Source organism: Candoia aspera, chromosome 8, assembly GCF_035149785.1.
Source record: "Candoia aspera isolate rCanAsp1 chromosome 8, rCanAsp1.hap2, whole genome shotgun sequence".
In the NCBI taxonomy this organism is placed as follows: Eukaryota; Metazoa; Chordata; class Lepidosauria; order Squamata; family Boidae; genus Candoia; species Candoia aspera.
Genome location: NC_086160.1, coordinates 22,537,668 through 22,556,961, shown reverse-complemented (window position 1 = coordinate 22,556,961; position 19,294 = coordinate 22,537,668). Strand labels below are relative to the sequence as shown.

The 19,294-nt window shown below is 37.8% G+C and overlaps 1 protein-coding gene across 4 annotated transcripts in view; it reads right to left on the bottom strand.

Moving 5' to 3' along the window:
- The window catches only part of SORBS2 (sorbin and SH3 domain containing 2), a 178,954-nt gene that overhangs the window by 79,710 nt on the left and 79,950 nt on the right, over positions 1 to 19,294 (bottom strand). For all 4 annotated transcript variants that reach the window (XM_063310542.1, XM_063310540.1, XM_063310544.1 and 1 more), the window contains exons 3-6: positions 15,706 to 15,755; positions 10,657 to 10,749; positions 7,557 to 7,583; positions 4,616 to 4,740 (exon numbers count right to left, since the gene is read on the bottom strand). In XM_063310542.1, the coding sequence (XP_063166612.1) occupies positions 4,616 to 4,740; positions 7,557 to 7,583; positions 10,657 to 10,749; positions 15,706 to 15,715 (255 nt within the window). In that variant the 5' untranslated portion in view covers positions 15,716 to 15,755. The remainder of the gene's footprint in view (positions 1 to 4,615; positions 4,741 to 7,556; positions 7,584 to 10,656; positions 10,750 to 15,705; positions 15,756 to 19,294) is intronic.

Sequence of the window (19,294 nt, the reverse complement as noted above, 5' to 3'; positions counted from 1 at the left end):
GTTTTACTAAGGACTTTCTGGGAAAAAAAGTTTTTGCAAACCTGGACAACATTTGAATAACACTAAAAGTAGCTCTTGACTGGAATGAAAGTCTCCAGGGAATGTAAGTAAAAATATGCCCACTTGCTTTTTTTGGTTAACCACATGTGCCACAGAATGTGGCATTTTATTCATGCCAGTTTCTCAGAGATAGAGCAGCATAATGAAAAATGCTCAATTTAACTTCTGCTTAAATTAATCCCTTCTTGCTCATTTAAACATTCCTCTGTCAATTGGTACATCAATTTAGTTGCTTTCACCTTCCTGAACAGCTTGACTGGGATCTAAATTGACTTTCCTATGAGATGGGAACCTCTGCCAGGTGAAAGTAAAGAAGACTTAGAAGAGCTCATTCTGAAAGTGAAAATGGAAAGTAAAAAATCTGGGTTAATACTAAATATGAAGAAGACAACAGGTAAGTTTAGTCTGTAAAGAAACAGCAATAATAGATAGTTTTATTTTCTTGGGCTCAAGTATAGACCAAGATAGAAAACATGCTAAAGATATAAAGTAGAGATTAATCTTATGGAGTAATGCAATGAGAAATTTAGATAAGAACGTGAAAGATAAAGACAGTTAAATTGCAAAAAAAGATTAGTTGAAAGATTAGAAAGAATGGTTTTTCCAGCTACAACATATGAAAGCTGGGTACTTAAGAAAGAATGGGAGAAAGAAGATGGGCACTTATGAATTATGACTCTGGAGTCAGTTGCTGAGGGCAGCGTGGACCTCAGGAAGAACAAGTCAGTCAGCCTTGAACCAAATGACTGCTCTTGTGGTATGATAATTAGAGAGCAGAAACTCAAAAAATTATTATGATTGGAAGACTGAGAGAAGAACAAGGGAAGTCAACAGATAACATAAATGAACAGGATCAAAGAGACTACTGGAATGACCTTGGAACAGCTGTGAGTTATTACGAAAGAGGGTCAAGATGGTGAGCATTTACACATGCAGCTACCAGGCACTGAACCTGACTCAATGGCATATAACTAATTAACTATTAATCTTCAAAATCAGCCTCAGAGATAGTTAAATTCCTTAGTTCACAAAAATGCTCTGTGTATTATTTCAATCCAACAGTGAATTATTCTTCAGAGAAATAGTGAGCCTTGGAGTCAGATGTTATTAATACACTTTAAATAGAAAGTGTTAAAGCAATTTTAAAATAAGAAGGGAGTCAACTACCGGACTTTTATAATGACCCTGCTTTTAGTCAGATGTACTATATTGGTTGGTCTGGTATTTTCTCATTGATGCAAAAATAGGAATTGTTTAATGTGCTTCTCTGCCAAGAAGTATGACTACCACAGCAGCCTCAAGTGATACGCTCACATTCATTGGTATGCTATTAACAGTTAATTCCTCTTCATTCAAAATCAATACATAAATTACTATTCAGTTTACAACCTTCTCTGGAGAATTGAGAACTTATAGAGATATGTCAAAAAGGTATGGGTGCCTGCCTCCTCCTCTCTCCTGTCACTTCAGTGCAATGAAAGGAGAAACCTGAGAATGTCCCTTTTTAATAGCGCAGACACAGAACACAGCCATCTTACACGGCAAAACTGAAATGCTGTTGGAATACTCACATGCCAAGTATTTCCTTAAAATGGGACAAAGTCAGTGATTTCCTAGTTCAGCATTAAATCCTTGTTCTTAATGAAATGCCGCATTGGTGTATCTCCTAACTTTGGAATGCAACTGTAACTATGTGGGAAAGGGATAGGTGAAAACTTTCCACACAGGCAGAGGAGACGACAGATGTCTCTTTTGATTCTGGGCACAGCCTTTCAATATGGGCAGTGCTGCCCATTAGTGACAATCAGAAAGTACATAATCTGTTTTTTGATGGAGTGTCCTTTCTATTGATCACAATTTTGCCCTGTCTATAACACAGGAAAATGTTCTCTCTATATGATTGAAACATTTTATGTTCTTTGACTCTCTTCTTTCCTTGGACTAAGATGGGCAGGAAATGTATTTGGAATGAATAATAATAATAATAATAATAATTATAATTATAAACAGTTGGACAGATTTTTCATTATTGTGACAGGTAGTTTTACCCAGGAATTGTGGTCATTGTCAGAACCAGGTGAGTATGCTAAAGAGAAAAGAGTTAGGTGATACAAGAAATATCTAAAATTAGAGAGAGAAAGAGATAAACATAATGTACCACATGGCATTGTGCAGGCGGAGCATCAGACATTTGTTGCATATTTTCTGGTGGCATCTTGGAAGTGTCTGGAGAAAATCTAGATGGATGATGTTGGCATTCAGGCGCCGCTTTACCATCAGGGATGGGAGCTATCTGAATGGAGAGAGATGCTTTGTGTATCTCAGGCACGGGGTTACAGACAGGTGAGGCAGACCTCCGTGGAGCCGCTGAGGCACCAACAGGCTCAGGCTTTTGCTGTGTATGACAAGGAACACTACTAGATGCATTCTGTGCCTGCGTTAATTTCAGGGTAGAAACTCTACGTTTCTGAGACTGCTTGTGGCCTTGATGAACAATAGTTCTAATGCCAGCTATTGTTTTTGTGCTAGAAACCGAAGCCAGTGGCTTTGTGCTTTCTTGTGTGCAAGACATTCTCATGTTAGACTTTTTAGAATAAATTGTCCTCTGAAGAAACTCCTTGTTAGTAGAGTAGTCAGCATCAGGATAGGTCTTAGTTTGCTTGGTTGTTACGGAATAGGAGTTACTTCCACTCTTCTTCAGATTAGTTATTCCAGATCTACCAAAACTTTCTTTCCTAGGGGGTAGGGGGGGTGCCTTATTTGCCAAAAGCATCCACACAACAAAAGAATATTACAGGAGAAAGAGACAAAGCAAAACGTTAGCAGGAAAGTAAACAGAGTATTTAAAAGAGTATGTCTTTTAAAATTTAGGCACCAATATAAACACAGGCATGGCAACCAGTGCTCTTGAACCAGGCTTCAAAATACAACATTCCAGATGAAAACATTTTATTTTGATACATGGGAAATCAGCACATATTTATTGACATCCTACAGCTCTACCTTTAAAAAAGCAACATTGAGTTGAATGAGGCTTATACTCAATTCAGTACAGATAGCATTGCAGCAAAAACCCCTCCCTGTGTAACAATATGAATATAAGATATTTTACCTTTAGAGCAATACTACTGGTTATCAGAACTGTAAGGCAGAGAGAAAAAAGATACACACACATGGGACAGATCATGCAAGCGACAAACTATTCTGGTGGAAATCTGTGCGTGTGTGCGTGCACATACCCCGCAATTATTAATTTACTTATTTACGTACAATTCCTACATGCCCATGGCAGCTAACAATGCAAACAGATAAAATGCCTCCCAAACTCCAAATACATATAAATACATATATATAAAAAAAACTTCCAACAAATACAAATACCATGAGCTTGCAACCCCACCTTTCAATCAAAGAGCACCCATCTCCTGTGCATGATGAACAAGGTTAAGTCTTCAAGGTTTTCCGGAAGCCTCAGAAGAATAAGGTGGGTAGAATTTCTACTGGGGGGAGTTTGAAAGAGTTGGGCCAGTGATTGAGAATGCCCACCTCTGAGGTCTGTCAGGTGACAATTCTGCAGAGACAGGACCTGGTGGGAATTGTCCCTATTTGATCTAACTGTATGGGTAGATGAATGGAGGAGAATATTGTCCCTCAGATAACCAGGTCTAAAGACATGTAGAGCCTTAAGAATGACAACTGCACCTTGAATCACACTTGGAAGCCAACTGGTAACCAATGCAGCTTGGAGAGCAGCTGGGTCACTTGAGTATAGTGAGATACATCCATTGCTACCCAGACCACTGCATTCTGCACCAACTAAAGTTTCAAGATGTTCTTCAAGGGCAGCCCAATGTACAGTGTGTCAGAATAACCTAAATGAGAGGTTACTAGGACATAACTAACTGTAAGTAGGGCCTCCTGGTCCAGGAAAGATCACAATTGGCAACCTAGATGTACCTGTGTAAAAGTCTTCCTAGCTACAACTGTCACCTGCTCTGTAAGCAGCTGCATGTCTAGGAGAACTCCCAAATTATGGACCACCTCTGAGCAGGGCAGTACAACTCTGCTCAGAGCCAAAGATGGAATTTCCCTTGAACTGTTAGGCCCACAAACCCCAAACAACTCCATTTTTTAAAAAAATATACAGTATATCATTTCAGTAAAACAGCTTCTCCTAACTTGGTGCTGAACAACAAGTTTCACATTTTCAGGACTGAGAATGGTGGGCTTGCAGTTTAATGCATGTCGGAGACACCAGATCAGGGGAGGATGGAACAGTATTTTCGAAAAAGATGTCTACACCTGTATTTTTAACATGAAGGACATCTCATAGCTTTATTCCCTGAAACAAATTTAGAGTAGGAGACAACAACAAACTGTATATAAGTAGTATAATTTTTGCCCATATAGCCAAGACATAGAACATGCACCTGACTGATATAAGTAAGGTTAGGAAAACATCCAGAAGACATTCATCCAAGGGAAACCGCCCCTGCTTGTTGTGAAATCACAGCACTGAAAGTGGACATGTAAGTGTACAGAGCCTCCTGTTTACCTGAGTTGGTGATTTCTTTTCTTGTAGATTTGGTCGGACGCTTCGAAAGCCTTTTGCTGCAAGAGAGGAGCTGCTGGTGTCTCCATTCAGTGTCTCTCTACTTCCACTGTTAAATGACCTCCAAGCTTTTATATAGAAAGAAGTCCAAGCAAATTTATTTCTGATACAGAAACGTTTTGATAATGTAACAAGTGAAATCAATTTTTTTTTTGGATAGAGATGGTGGCACTTGTGAAAAATGAAGGGATATAAATACCGTACATATGAATCAGCAGCAAAGGACAGAGGTTTATTATGAAGAACAATGAGGAGGTGATGGTGAGCCCACCACCACTGTTCAGCTGAGACAAATCACTGTTTTGTCCAGCAGCTTCCATAAGACACCACAATGGCATAGATGACAAGAGGGACGTGATGTCATCCCACATGTATCATCGTTTGCCCTTCCTTATCCCCTCCCTCTCCGTGAATGCCCTGACTTTCCATAGTAGTCTTTCTCAGTGGCCTCTCCACCAGTTCCTTTTATAACTTGACAAAGAACTAAGCCTTGAATCTTTTTGTTTTCTTTTTATCTGAAGGTGGGAAATCCAAGTTCCATCTATAATCCTGAAGTTCCATTACCTGGCACTAAGGAAATCATTAGGACTCAGCTAAAGGTCTCTTTCAGAAGAGGTGTCAGGAGATCTATCAGACGCATTCCTATAAACAAATTACAGGTTTTCCAGCAAAAATGACAACCTTCTGAGGTTTTTTTTCTCCTGCTATGGAGAAATTTCTTGTGCTTAAATATAACTGCTAATCAAGTAACAGCAGCTGGAAAACTCACTTAATTTCACATATGGAATGTTCCTAGACTTGGGACACTTTCAGATAGCTGGTTTAATGTGCTGTTCCTCAGGCTCTGAGTCAGCACAAAGTATGCCAGCATAAATTCATAGCTGATCTCTGTTCAGCTTCGTTAACAGTGCCAGTGAATGGACTTTCTCTTAAGAGTGTACTGTGGAAAAAAATAAGGTGCGGTGATAGCTGAATGTTCTTGCCAGCAGAAAAATTAATCACTTTTCCCAATGGAGGATGGGGCAAAGGCAGATGGCTAGATCAATAGGTTTAACCATCTCTGAGAATCTGATCTGAGATAAGGTGGAGTTTTCCATTTCAACTTACCTACCTATCCTGCGAATCACCTGCAATGCCTGATCTACAGTGGTGAGATAATGGAAGCCTTCTGGTGGACTAAGCATGCGGGGGGGGGGGGGGCAATCCCAGTAAAACGGGAGAGACTCTCTTTTCCTGCTTTATTGGAAATTCCCAGCTGCCCCCCCCACCCACCCGCATGGAGTACCTGAAGCACCTGATTCACAGTGGTGGGTGATAGAAGCTCGCAGTCTGTATCACTCTGCTGCCATAAATCAGATGGTTCAAGTCATCCATAGGCTGGGGTGGAGCTGATGGGCAGGATGCTTGGAAGGCTGCTTCTAGTGATAGTATCTCATTGTTAACTCACTGTCCTTGCCCTGTTGAGTGACCTGCTTGTCAGAGCTGTCAATTATGCTGCATGTGTCAATCCATATAGAAAAAAATGTCCTGCCAAAAAAGCAGGTGGTTTGGGGTAATGCAAGCATCACCCCCACCTCCCCAGTTCATGACTTGCAAAAAAGCAAGTCCCCCAGCCCTTCTTGTCATCACCATGGTTGCCACCAAACTGCCGCACCCTGTGTGTATTCCAGGCTTGAGTCAGAAGAAGATGGAAAATACCAATTTCACACTGGATCAGAAATCTCTGAAGTCAAATGGCCTGGGGATGACTGGGGATCAGAAGGAGGCTGCATCCTGAGGGGATGGCCTTAAACACTGATCACTGAGGCATCCCCAAGATGAAGGTAGGGGGACCTGTGCACCAGTTGGTCTGGCATGATGAGAACCCCCAAAGACACTCTTTTTCTACTGGCAACTGACTGAAGTCGGAACAAGGCAAATGGGCCTTATGTAACAATTGATAGCTTTTATTATTATATTTAAATATGTCTTTGCGGTGAGTGGGGGAATAAGAATAGAGTATGCATCTAAATATGCCACATTACCAGATATTTAGGAAAACTGACTTGGAGAAGATAAAAAGTAGAGAAACCCCAAATGTAGATTCACAGCATCCTCTAAAGGGTAAGGACAGTCATAAAAGCAAACTGTAGTCACTGATTTTAAAGGTCTGTATCTTTAATTATAAGGAATTTTCTAAGACCTTTTGCTACTGATAAAACAGTTACCTCCTATTAGCAATTTTTGTTTGTTTGTTTTATGCCATTTTCTAATAACAAAAATATATCAAGCACTTTCTGTTGAAATTACTGGCTGTATTCACATGATATTTTGGTCCAGGGTTAATTTACCCAAGTTAATTTACTCAATGAACCCAATTTTCTGAGTCTGTATTGAACTGTAAAACCAGCCACACAAAGCAAGTTGACCCGATACATTAGGCTAAAATGTGGCCCCAAATTTTGTGGATCAATGTGCTGTGTAATGTAGGGAGTTCCTTGATGAATTGACTGGATCTAAGCAAGCCACTCAGAATTAGAAGAAAAAGGTTCAGTAATATTAAAGGGAATGCTTTTGGGTCACGCATTCACAAGGTTTCTAGTCCATGGTAAGGTCAGTCTCAAATTTAGTAAGATTCATATAGGATATAGGAAAACAGCATTAGATACTACTATGTCTTGCTTATTCCATATACACACTGGCATACAGTACAACATACTGTAATGATGCAAAAATGAAAACATGTGCATTGTGACAACACAAACCCTGGCAAGTACAAAATACGTATGTCCTGACATTGGAGAGAAGTATGTAAGTCATGGGCTTTCAATGAAATGTCATGACACATTTGTCATGGATGCCTATACAAACACATGCAATACTACAACTTAAAAAAAAAAATTACCTGAATCTGGTGAATGGGAATCGAGTCCTAGAAAGAGTAAACATTGAAGTTAATATATGGGAAGTTTGATTAGTATTCTTACAACTTGTTTTAGTCTCTGAAATTCAGGGAAATTTACTTCCCAAACATATAATCTTTGAATTTAACAAGAATTTTAAAGATTACCATTTTAACACCTACTTCGGGAACAATCTTCAATGAACTCAGTAGGATGCACATGAAAATAACCAGCATAGAACAAGGTTTTTTGATAGTTTTAACTTTTTGATTGGCCCAAACTTCCTTTTATTTATGAGTTCAACAACTTGGTTCATACACATCATCCTAATCCATTTGTGAGTTAGTTCACATACGACACTGAGACATAAACCATGGTTTACCCATCTCCATGGTGGCAGGAGTAGTAATAATATTAATGTCTGTCTGAAAAATTACCCACTACTATATTAAACAGCTAATATTTACTTCTAATCTATTTCCAAACCAAAACTCTCTGGGTAGATTACAAATTGCTAAAAACAATGAGAATCAGCAACATTTTGAGGGGAGACTCATGAAAAACAAAGAATAATGATCTAGAACAATGTTTCTCAAACCTTAGCAACCTCCCAGCCAGGGAATTCTGGGAGCTGAAGTCCATACATCTTAAAGCTGCTGAGGTTGAGCAATGGTGATCTAGAGCCTCTAGAACAGGGTTTCTCAACCCTGGGGTTCCACGAGAGGTCACTAGGGGTTCCCTGGGAGATCATAATTTATTTTAAAAAATTATTTCAAATTCAGGCAACTTCACATTAAAGAGGTAAGTTTCATTCTTTATTTTTAGCTTAAGAACCCTGTTAATGCATATATACAGGCCTACACATGAAACTAATATAATAATTTTGTAACGTCTGGCCTATATTTAAGCCTGAATGTGCAGGGGTTCCCCGAGGCTTGAAAACTATTTCAGGGGTTCCTCTTTTTTCTCAAAAAGTTGAGAAAGGCTGCTAACCTCTCTAAAGCAGCTAAACAGTCAGGTTTATGTACTGAAAACTGTGTGTTTTCTCAATGCTCAGATGTACAGTATTTACTCTTTGCAAATGTCCTGCGTAAAAAATAACCACAAAGCATGCATCTATTACCTGGAATTACTCTTCCCTTCTGTTGCCTATCCACAGCTCAGGAGACTACAAGAACAGTAACTCAATATTTGTGGTTCCATTCAATTATGCTCAGAGTTATAACTATTCTTCTAATATTATTCATCTGATTAAATTCATCTGATTAAATTGCCTGGGCTACTATCAAATGCATTTTTTAAAAAAGCATTTAACTCAGAACTGCTTTTGAACATTGGTGACAAAATGACTTCACACTTTTAAGAAACACATGGCTTTTGCCATTTTGCTATAAAAAAGAGCCTCATTTTTCTATGTTGACAGTTTCTGTGACAACATTTAGCTAAGGGTTGAATTTAATTGCTAAAAGCTGCTAATAACTGAAATCTAGTTTATGATTTCTAACAGCCAGAAGGAAAACTTTTCCATCCAATGTTCTAAAGGACATTCAGAAAATGACAAATGTTACACTGTTTTCAGTTTGGTGAAATTGTTGAGGCCTGAAAGCTACTTCCTAATCTTGTACTCTTGAGTATCTTCTACTCCTTTTTAATAGGGAATTGTGAACAGCATCCTTCTAGCTGAACAAACACAATCATAAAATAGCAAAAGTAAATACAGCATTTTACTTCAGCACATAAACTTTTTGGGGGAATAATACTAATTTGGTACAGTTGTTTTTAAACCAGTTTATTTTTAAAAAAATATTACAATGCCCTTGTTCTTCTATTAACTCTGGCAATATTGTATCCTGGAATGGATAAACATTCATCCTCTTTCCTGAACATTTCAGCTGATGATTCTCACTAAGGTCTAAGTGTAGGCTCTGCTCACATATTTCTTAAAAATGCCTGGGGCTAATCAGAATTATTGTTCAATCAATGGTTAAGCATGATGAGCAGGTATCATAGCCTGAATTGCTTCTGTTGAAGGTTCAAGGAAGCCTCTACATCAGATATGTGCAACCAGAGATGTGCAACCTGTGGCCTCAGCACCTCACACAATCCTCAAAATAGCATGTGTGCAGCCTACAACCCCTCCCAAAGTTGCAGTGGAATTTAATGTTTAATAATATAAGGAAACATTATAATAGAATAATTTATATTAACTGAATACAATTCATTTTCTTTAATACAGGTAGTCCTTGTTTAGCGACTGCCTCATTTAGTGACCTTTTGCAGTTACAACAATGATAGAAAAGTAACTTTGTGACCAATCCTCTCATTTATGACCATAGCAGGTCTGTATAGCAAAGGAAAGCTGAAGTAAGATTGTAAGCACAGTCGCGGTTTTGCTTAGCGACCACTTTGCTTAATGACCGAGTTGCCAGTCCCAATTGTGGTTAAGTGAGGACTATCTGTATTAATTACATCTAATTTTCATTTAAATGTAATCAAATGTCATGTTCATCCTGAACATTTGTGCTTTTATTTCTGGCTAACATTTATTTTCTAAACTGATAGCCTACCTATGAATAAAGTGTGTTAACTTGGAATTTATTTTTCTTGTTTAAATGTGTGGACAGTGTGTGCTATAGTTCCTCATGTGCTCAGAGATTATTATTTCATACAAATGCTTGGAATGGTCTAATACTTTAGGACCACATTAAAACATCTGTGCTTCTGGTTTATTTCTATACTGCATTTCCTAGACCAGCAACAGTCTATCTGATGCCTCCATACGTTTGCAATACAAATGTCACAATTCTTTGCCATTGTATATGCTGGTGGGGGCTAAGTCTAAAATATCTAAAAGGGTTAGGGTTAAGGTTAGGGTAGGGTTACCTGCCACTGACCTAGATAACTAGAATATCCTGCACAGCACACTGCTTAATTTTAATAATTAGAACAAAAACACTGAACAGTGATGGAATGGCAGACTCATCACAATACCACTTGTGAGGATCTGTGGTTACCAGTTCGAATATTCAGTTCTAGCGCACAACTGTATAAAAAACAACACAATGACACTGAAGTGTGGCATTCCATGGTTAAAAGCTATACCTGCAGTCAATAGGTTCGGAGAACTCTGAACTCTCTTCACCGCTGTTAATTTGACAGACATGGCAGCACGTCTGCGAGCACACCCACCACTATCTGAAAGCAGAAAAGGACACAGGCACAAGCCCCCAACATAGGACGCAAGCACATGCAATGTACAAAGTGAGGATTATTGAGATATGTAAATGTGGACAAAGCTCCATGCAGTTAGAGTTCGCTGTTGATCCTCAGATATGTGTACATACGTACCAAAAGGTTGAGGAAGCTGTTGTGACTTAATACTGCCATTCCAAAGAATACACCAGCCAAAGAGATTTAGCGTGTGCTTTCCAGTATTTGAAAAATCACCTGGGTGTACCTAACTCACCACAAAGAAAGACTAAAAGGCAGGATTAAAACTGACACATCGAAGTAAGGAACTAATCATAATGCAGGAGTCGGAGGTAGTGTGTGGCCATCATTTATCTAGGGAATACTTTGGTACAGATTATTAAAACGACAACCTGAACACTTTACTAGAAGGCAGAAATGTATGAACAAGTAACATTTTGTCTTCATCTAACTATCTTCCAGCTCCATTAGAAAGATAAAACAAACCATTTAACATTAATTTACTGCATAGTAAGTAGCTTTTTGGTGGCTGGGGGCCACCCTTAATATCTGTACATAGAAGAATAGCAAGAGCCAACAATGCAAAATGGGTAGAGCTGCTTTTAATTTTTTTTTCTGGATTTTTTGTAAACAAGTGTAGTTTTCTCATTTAAAAAAACACAGACATTCAGCCTATTTTAGAAACACCACAGTCTCTTTCTAAAATGGTGAGAAACCACAATGCTAATTTTCAGCAGTCACAACTCTAGGATGCTGCAAGTTCTTCAGAAAGAGTCTGGGGCTGGAACTTTTCCTGATTTACAGTAGTTTAGGAGGGATGCGGAGAATGCTAGAATTTGGATGTGAGCAAAAGCCCTTTTAGTCCTTCTTCAGAAAGTGCAATGAAATTTCTCACCAGGGATTATTAACTACTTGACAGAAACAAATGTGGCAGAAAAATGTGGCAGAAAGTGCTGGCTGTAATTGGAGAAACTGTGGGAAAATATTTTCCCAGTCAAAATTTATAGGAGGATTTTGCATTTACAAACTTCTTATTTAAAATCTTGAACTTTACTCCCCTCCATGCCCAAACTATTATTCCCAAAAGAAAATGAAAGAAGCAGACAATCAGTTCTGATATTATGTTATGTTTGAACATATACAAAGACAATCTGCTTGCTGTTTATTAAGATGCTGGCATATGTTTTAAAAGACCTAAAAGCAAGAGAAAGTTATTAGTGGAAAGCCCCAAAATAAGAATGACCAGTTAAGAGTAACACTAGAAGAGATCACTCCAACAGATCTTGTATCAAATTTCACGACTTAATATAAGAATGAGAAAAGGGCCAAGGAAGAGACCAGTGAGGAAACTAAAGCAACAGGCCAATCCAAGCAACAGTATTATACTCAGCCAACTTGGACTGAGCAATATGATACTGTATAACTTTCCCAGCCTGGTGTCCTTCAGGTATACTGGACAACAACTATAATTCAACTGCCAGAGTAGTCCAACAAATCTAGATGGCCGCTATATATTAAGATCCTTTTCTTCTCCTCCAAAGTAATTTCATTTTTTTCAGTTCTTATGTATGTTTGCCCTGCCCTAGTTGATCAGCAATAAACAGGAGACACATTCCTGAAATGCAGGAATGTATCATTCATTGCAAGGGACCTAATGAGCTGTAAAGCCAGTATAGGCAGTGGCCTTCTGTCCTTGTTGGCCTGGCACTCTAGGGCAGAATATAATTCTAGATATGATACAGCTAGAAAATTTTCATCATACCGGGGTACATTATACCTATTCAAAACCACTTGACACATTGAGCCAGGGTCTTTCCTGTGCATCATCTTAAGTAGCCCATTTTTTTGTAGAAGCACAAGGAATGTACCAGGATATCTAACCACAGGTGAATCATATGTTTTGTATACAAGGTGATTTTATTATTAGCACAACTTCTGAATTTAATTTGCAATGGTTAGAAATATATTACAAGTACTTGAAGATTTGGCACTTGCACTTCCCATATACTTCATGGCAAAACCAATAGCTGGATTACTCTGCCCTAATTGTGCATAAGGAAAAGACAATTGCATGGGGCATGCCTGCTGCATCTAAAGGAAATCCAATTCGGTTGATTAAAAGTTTCTGTGACTCTTCAGAATCAAAGAAAGCCCAGAAGATTCTGATCATCCATCCCAGGAAAGAATAAGGTTCCTATCTAAAGTAGGTGGAACTTGGAATACTAATGCTGGCAGAGCTGAGTCGCTAGGATAAATGCTATTCTAAGTTTAGGAACTGCTCCCAAACAAACTGTTTATTCAGCGATGCAGATCACACGCAGACTTATTTTGATATGTTTTGGGAGCGTACCAGATGAATGGCAACAACTCTGCCTGATGATGATTTAACATTAACGAAGTTAAACCTCATAGATTTTTGCACTCTCCAAGGACTGTGGTTGTTTTTACCAGGTTTGTATTTATGTCTTTCATTTATTATAAAGCAGTTGGCTTATTTAATCATTCTAAAATGAGATGCATTTATCACAATATCATCCTTGTACATTCGTGCCTAAATATTTATGGAAGGACACTAAGGATCCATTTTAGCAAATTAACTTTGGGCCATTCATTATCTATGTGTGAAAAAGGTTTGCATATAAACAATCTGCTCACTTTATAAATTATTTGAAATGCCTTCTTAGAAGGAATCAGGATAAGTGGAAAGCTTGGTCTACCCATCCACTTAAATCCACTTTAAATTAATGCATTTGTATTTAAACTGTTTAATCTCATTAAAGTCAAAGACAAGGATTCTTTTTACATCTGGTGAGGGAATATTTACTTGTAGATTGTGGATGTGTGTTATCTCTGACAAACACTGTGCAAGTAGCATCCCAGAGATTTTTAAAATCAACATTTAAAGTCCCTATAGGCATTCTGTTCTACTGCTGAATGGAAGAAGCAATGCTGCAGCTGCGTACACTTCTTTATGAATACAATATTTTTGTTCTGGAATCCAGAAAAAGGTGGCTGAATTCTCAATTGCTGCAAATAGGTTGAGCGATTCAGATCTGCAACTGAATCACTTTCATTAAGCCCTTTTGGAATATTCCTTGAGTATGCATAAGTAGTTTACCATGATTTCACATAAAAATATATGTAACTTTTTTTAGAATCAAATTATTTATGCCTACAATATTTGTAAAATACTATGAATAAAAAAAGAGTAAATCAATGAGAAATTAATTCAGTATGATGTACCTACTAGAGACATCTGGATATACAGCCGTGCCTGAATCTTGCTTTGATCATGACATTGCATATTTTACACTGTGTATGTTTGATCCTGGGCAATAGGAAAAGTGGCTGTATCATTCTGTCTTAAATGAGTGGTTAGAGATTTGCTCAGGTACCTCATAATCAGCTGTCCCCAGTCTGGAGCAATGTCCCAGGTAATGGTTGGCATATGCTGAAATCTGTTTTAGATTTCAATTTCCATCTCCTGGGTCAATGTCAGAAGATGATGGTACTGAAATCCAAACCATCTGGATGTCATTGGATTGCTTATACTTCTATATAATGAGGGCATCTGAGAGAAATGGAACATTTAATTTTGTTAAAGACAGTTTAAGAAATGGGCAGGGTCCAGCCAAACCTAAGTACTGGTATGTCCCTTTAATTTTTATAGGAGACAGTCATGAATATACTTAATATTTGTCATAGAATTCAACAGGATTTACACTAATTTTATTATAAACACAGAATGGTTGTGATCCTTCAGTAATATAGATTAACCCTTAACTGAGTTTGGAGTAATGCATGGATGTGGGATTTTAAAATGGGTAATGCTTGAACACTGTTTTCTTAGGTGGCTGCTTAAAGCTCTACTAGTGAAATATTTATTAAATTTCCTCTCAAAATCAGGTTGTATCCTGTTTCAACAGAGCTGAACCTCTATTTAACATCTTTAGAAAACTAAAGGGGGTCATTATGGTCTAAAGTAGAACCTAGATTCATTTAGGGTAATCAGCCCTCTCTAGGTTTCACCTCTACTCTACTGCAAGGTCTTTCTACTCTGTTGCTATAGAGAAGGATATGTCTATTTGGCTGCTTTAAAGACAGCAGAAAGAACATTAATTCTTAAGGACTGCTTTCTCCCCTGTGTTTCTTTTCATAAAACTTGGTTAGGTATTTGAGATTTTGTTTCCACTTTTCCATTGCTGAATGTGATCCAGAGGGTGGGTAAATGGGACTATGCTTTGGGGGGTTGTGGCCAAGATTTTTGGATGTACTCCCTGCAGTGGTCTGTACAGTCCCATCAAAATTTGCTTCCAGCAGCTGGTGGAGATCTGGCTCTTGAAAGAGTTCTTTGGAGAGATACATAACCGAGCATTTGTTCTCTTTGCTGGTTCTATGATTAGATTAGATTATTAAATTATGTCTGACGTTGTTTGGACTGTATTACTATTCAGTTAAGTTTCAGGACAGAATTTACACTTTCCAGAATAAAGATATATGGGCATCAAAAAGACATATGTGGTCAGTGGTGGTCATCACAGACACTGATACCTGATAAGTTTTAAATACAATTTTCCAAAATGTGATAAATGTAAGACATATATACATGTATCTCAAACACTATATATGAAAAGCTCTTTAAAATTCTCCAATAGATGAATTTAAAACAAAATTAAATCATTGTAAAAGTAAATTTTTACTCTTTGCCCCAATATATTTTACTAAATACCTGAAAATATATTGAAATGAAATGCAGATGCTTATTTACATATGCATGTATAAATGCATATGTTTATACAGTACATACCAGCACATCCAGATAGATATACACCAGAAGTTCATATGCACACAAATAAGAAAGCGAAAAACTTTAATTCCTCAAAATAGCTGTCACTTGCAATTAAAAAATGTGCTTATTTCTTGCCCCACGAAAATGCATACCTGTGTTCATTCTGACTCTGGAAGTTTTGCTACTGAAGTCTTCAGTTTGCCTAATGAAAATAAATGCAATCTGTTAATTTATCACAATGCAACAGTACATGAGTAAAAGTCTTTTGAGTAGGGAGACAGGAGAAGAATAGATAATGGCAGTCAGGCTGTGCATGCTTCAAAAATGATTTGGGAAAACTATTTTGGAGTGAGAGCACAGCACATCTCCACTACTGATTAAAGTATCCCAACTTTTCTCAAGCTTTTGAATAAATCTGAAAAAAAGCTACTGCTTTAAAGAGAAAGGTGCAGTACTTGTGTGAGCTCCAAAATGTTTCTTCCAATGCATTTTCAAAGTGTGCACAGCCCTAACTGGTATATCTGTATTATATCAATATCTATTGATGTTATCTATTGATAACACAACACCAGCACTCTTCCCTACTTTTTAACAGAAATTATGCCCCCCAAAAGCACCCACACACAAACACACCCACACACAAAGAATTTGAAAGAAATGAACACTCCAAATGTGTAAGAAAAAAAAATAAGGCCTTGGGCACACTGGTAGAAACTGGGGAACAAATCTCAGACAATATCAGTTTCAACCCTTTTTTCCAGCCCTTTTTTCCCCATTTGTTCTGCACTGTATTTGGACACACTTGTTAGAGAGTGGACGTGGTCTTTAGAAACCTGCTTAGGATTGCCTATGTCCAAATTCACATTCCCAAACCTAAATGATCTGAAATTATTTTTAAAGCAGGTATTGTCACAGAGACAGTGTTTGTCTATCTGTCCATCCATCCAGCTACCCTCCTTTTTACCTTTTCTTTCAATGACTGTATTTGGACCCTTCAAGCGCCTGTAGCATGAAAAACAATTCCAAGATATTTAAAGGACTGAACCCTATTCAATAACATTCCTGTTAATTGCCATCTTTGTTTATATCTAGGGAAGTCTTTTTGAAAAGACCATAATTTTCATTTTTTTATAGTCAATAGGCAAGTCATCGTCAGTGCAATAGCAGACAGCTGATCTTAATGCTCTCCTCAGTCCAATAGGTGAAGATGTGATCATCACTGCATCATCTGACTATAAAAGTAAAGCAATAAGTCTGCCAGCCCAACTTGGCAAATGATGTTCTGGATTTGTGAGTTTTTGTACCGTATCATTGACATAAACATTAAATAGAAAAGGGGCTAAAATACATTGCTGTTAAACATCCTTGGAAGTAGTCACCACAGTAGAAAGCTGACTTTATTTGGATGTATGTATTATTGCGCAACAATATACATAGTAAATGCCAGCAGATGCCAATCAGTGGATGAGGTCTCCAATTTGTTCCATAATGGTTCTCTAGAAACAAAGTCAAAAGTTGTTTCTAGCTAATGAATGCCACATACAGGGCACATCTAGGGACTGGTAGGTATTTTTCAATAAGATGGTGTAAAACCAAGCACTGATCCACAATGGATCTCCCCATCCTAAACCCAGCAAGCAGCTTAGAAGCATGCTTTCCTCTTCCATCCAATCCATTAATTTCCAAAATAAGTATCTGGTATAGAGCTTTCTAATAAGATTTTATAAATTGATTGGACAATAATTAAAGAGCCAGAACTGTTTCCTTTTGTAAATATGGGGACAATAATAAAGGTATTCCATTTTGGGGATATTTTCAGTGTGCAGTTTATGGCTGTGAACAAAACCACCTAAACTTTGGCCAACCAGTCAGTATCTGATTTTAACAGATGAGGTGGGATTCTATTTCCTCCAGGGGTGTTCCCATTTTTCAGTTATAACACAGTCTTAGCTTAGCAGTTTCAATTGGGATAATAGCGGGCCAATTTGGCAAGTCTTTCTGTGGACTCTCCAGCAGTGATAGATGTGCAGCTTTCTGACGTATAGACGGATTGATAAAAAGGTTCCCATCTGGAGGTGAAGAGGGGGATTTCTAATTTTAACCCAACACCCTTCACATGGCCAAACCCAATATTCCAATGTAATAAAATAATCAGACTTTGAGGCCTGGATCAGTTGACTTCAAATATGCCTTTGAGCTTCCGTTTTCTTCTTTTTCAGTAAAGCTTTATACTTCCTTCTTTTTTCATGAAGTAAATTCAAGAATAATAATGGACAGTTGTTATTCTTATACCCACTGAAGTTTTAAAATGGCTTTTGCACAGTCCTCATCCAACCATGATTTGGATCTTGTTTTTTGAGCTGGAACCCCATTCAGATTCATAAATCAGTGCTTCTTTAAATGTGGTAATTACTCTACAGTATTGGGTATAAACGTATAGAAGGCAGAAACAGAGAGGTTTTCCTTTGCAAAAAGGGCCACAATGCCAGTAGGTGGTTTTACAAGTTATAAAGCACATTCTGTCTCAAGCACTCATGTGCCATTCTGAATCTAGTTAATACAAAGCTGTTTTTCTACTGACACTGTGATAATTAACTGCTGCTGAAGCAATGACTTCAATGTAGTTAAAATCTCTGGGTACAAGGAATGCTGAATCAGGCCCCAGATGAAGTCTGCCAGATACTTAACATGCACTGAAAGCAAATTATAAATACATTAATCCAAGAAGCTGGAAGGTTTCAGTGTCTGTGGTATTCCTTTTGGGGACTTGATGCATTCAAAACACATACAAATATATAAACAGGAAACACAGCATGAAATAGCCACTAAAAAGGAAAGAGAGTCTGCTATCATGCTATGCCTTTGATTCCTGACATTATTGTGACTGTCTTTTTGTATACAGAAGAGAGGCCAGGAAAATTGTGCCTGATACTGAGTTAGTGCTGCTGACAGTTATATAGCTAGTGAAGATTTCCACTTTTCCCTTGAGTAGGAACTGAGATCAGAAAGGTGTATGGCATTCCGGTTCGTCTCCAGCTATGGTTACTTGGGTATTTCAAGATAAATTATTGTATGAACAGTTATTAAGCATCCTGTTACAAAAAATCCAGAGACTATGTAATATCAGCTAAAATGAATTATTTGAGTTATCACCTTGTTGGCTCAAAAGTTCTTTTATCTCCTTCTCCATAAAAACAAAAGTAACTGTGGTTCCTCCACCTTTGTCTGCCAAGTGTATCCCAAGAAAAGAACTATACAAGGGCAGATGAAGAGTAGGTGAGATGGCTGATCTGGAGAAAGACTGAATAGAAAGAACAGCAGCTCTAAGTTGGTGCCCTCCAAATATAGCAATACTGTCCATCAAACAGTTAAAGGCAGTTATGAAAGGATGTTCTAGTGGGACATATTAAAGATTACAGCCAGTATTCAAGTTGTAAGATGATGGCAACTCTGCAAGTACTGCTTTAAGTACTGCATAAACACTGTTTCAAACCACTTGGCCTTCTGATGTCCCAGTATGTTGCACATTTTAGGGGGGAAAAATCACATAATCTATTTTTTTAAAATCCTGACAACCCAAAGAAAACAATTGAACCTAAATAAAAAAAAATTCAAACCACTCTAATCACACTGAGAAAAAGGTCCTTTTCATAGAAACACTGAGCACAACAAGGTGAATAATAAATTAAAGGACAATTGCAGGGATAAAGGGAACAGCTTATAACTTATCTTCTTGACATT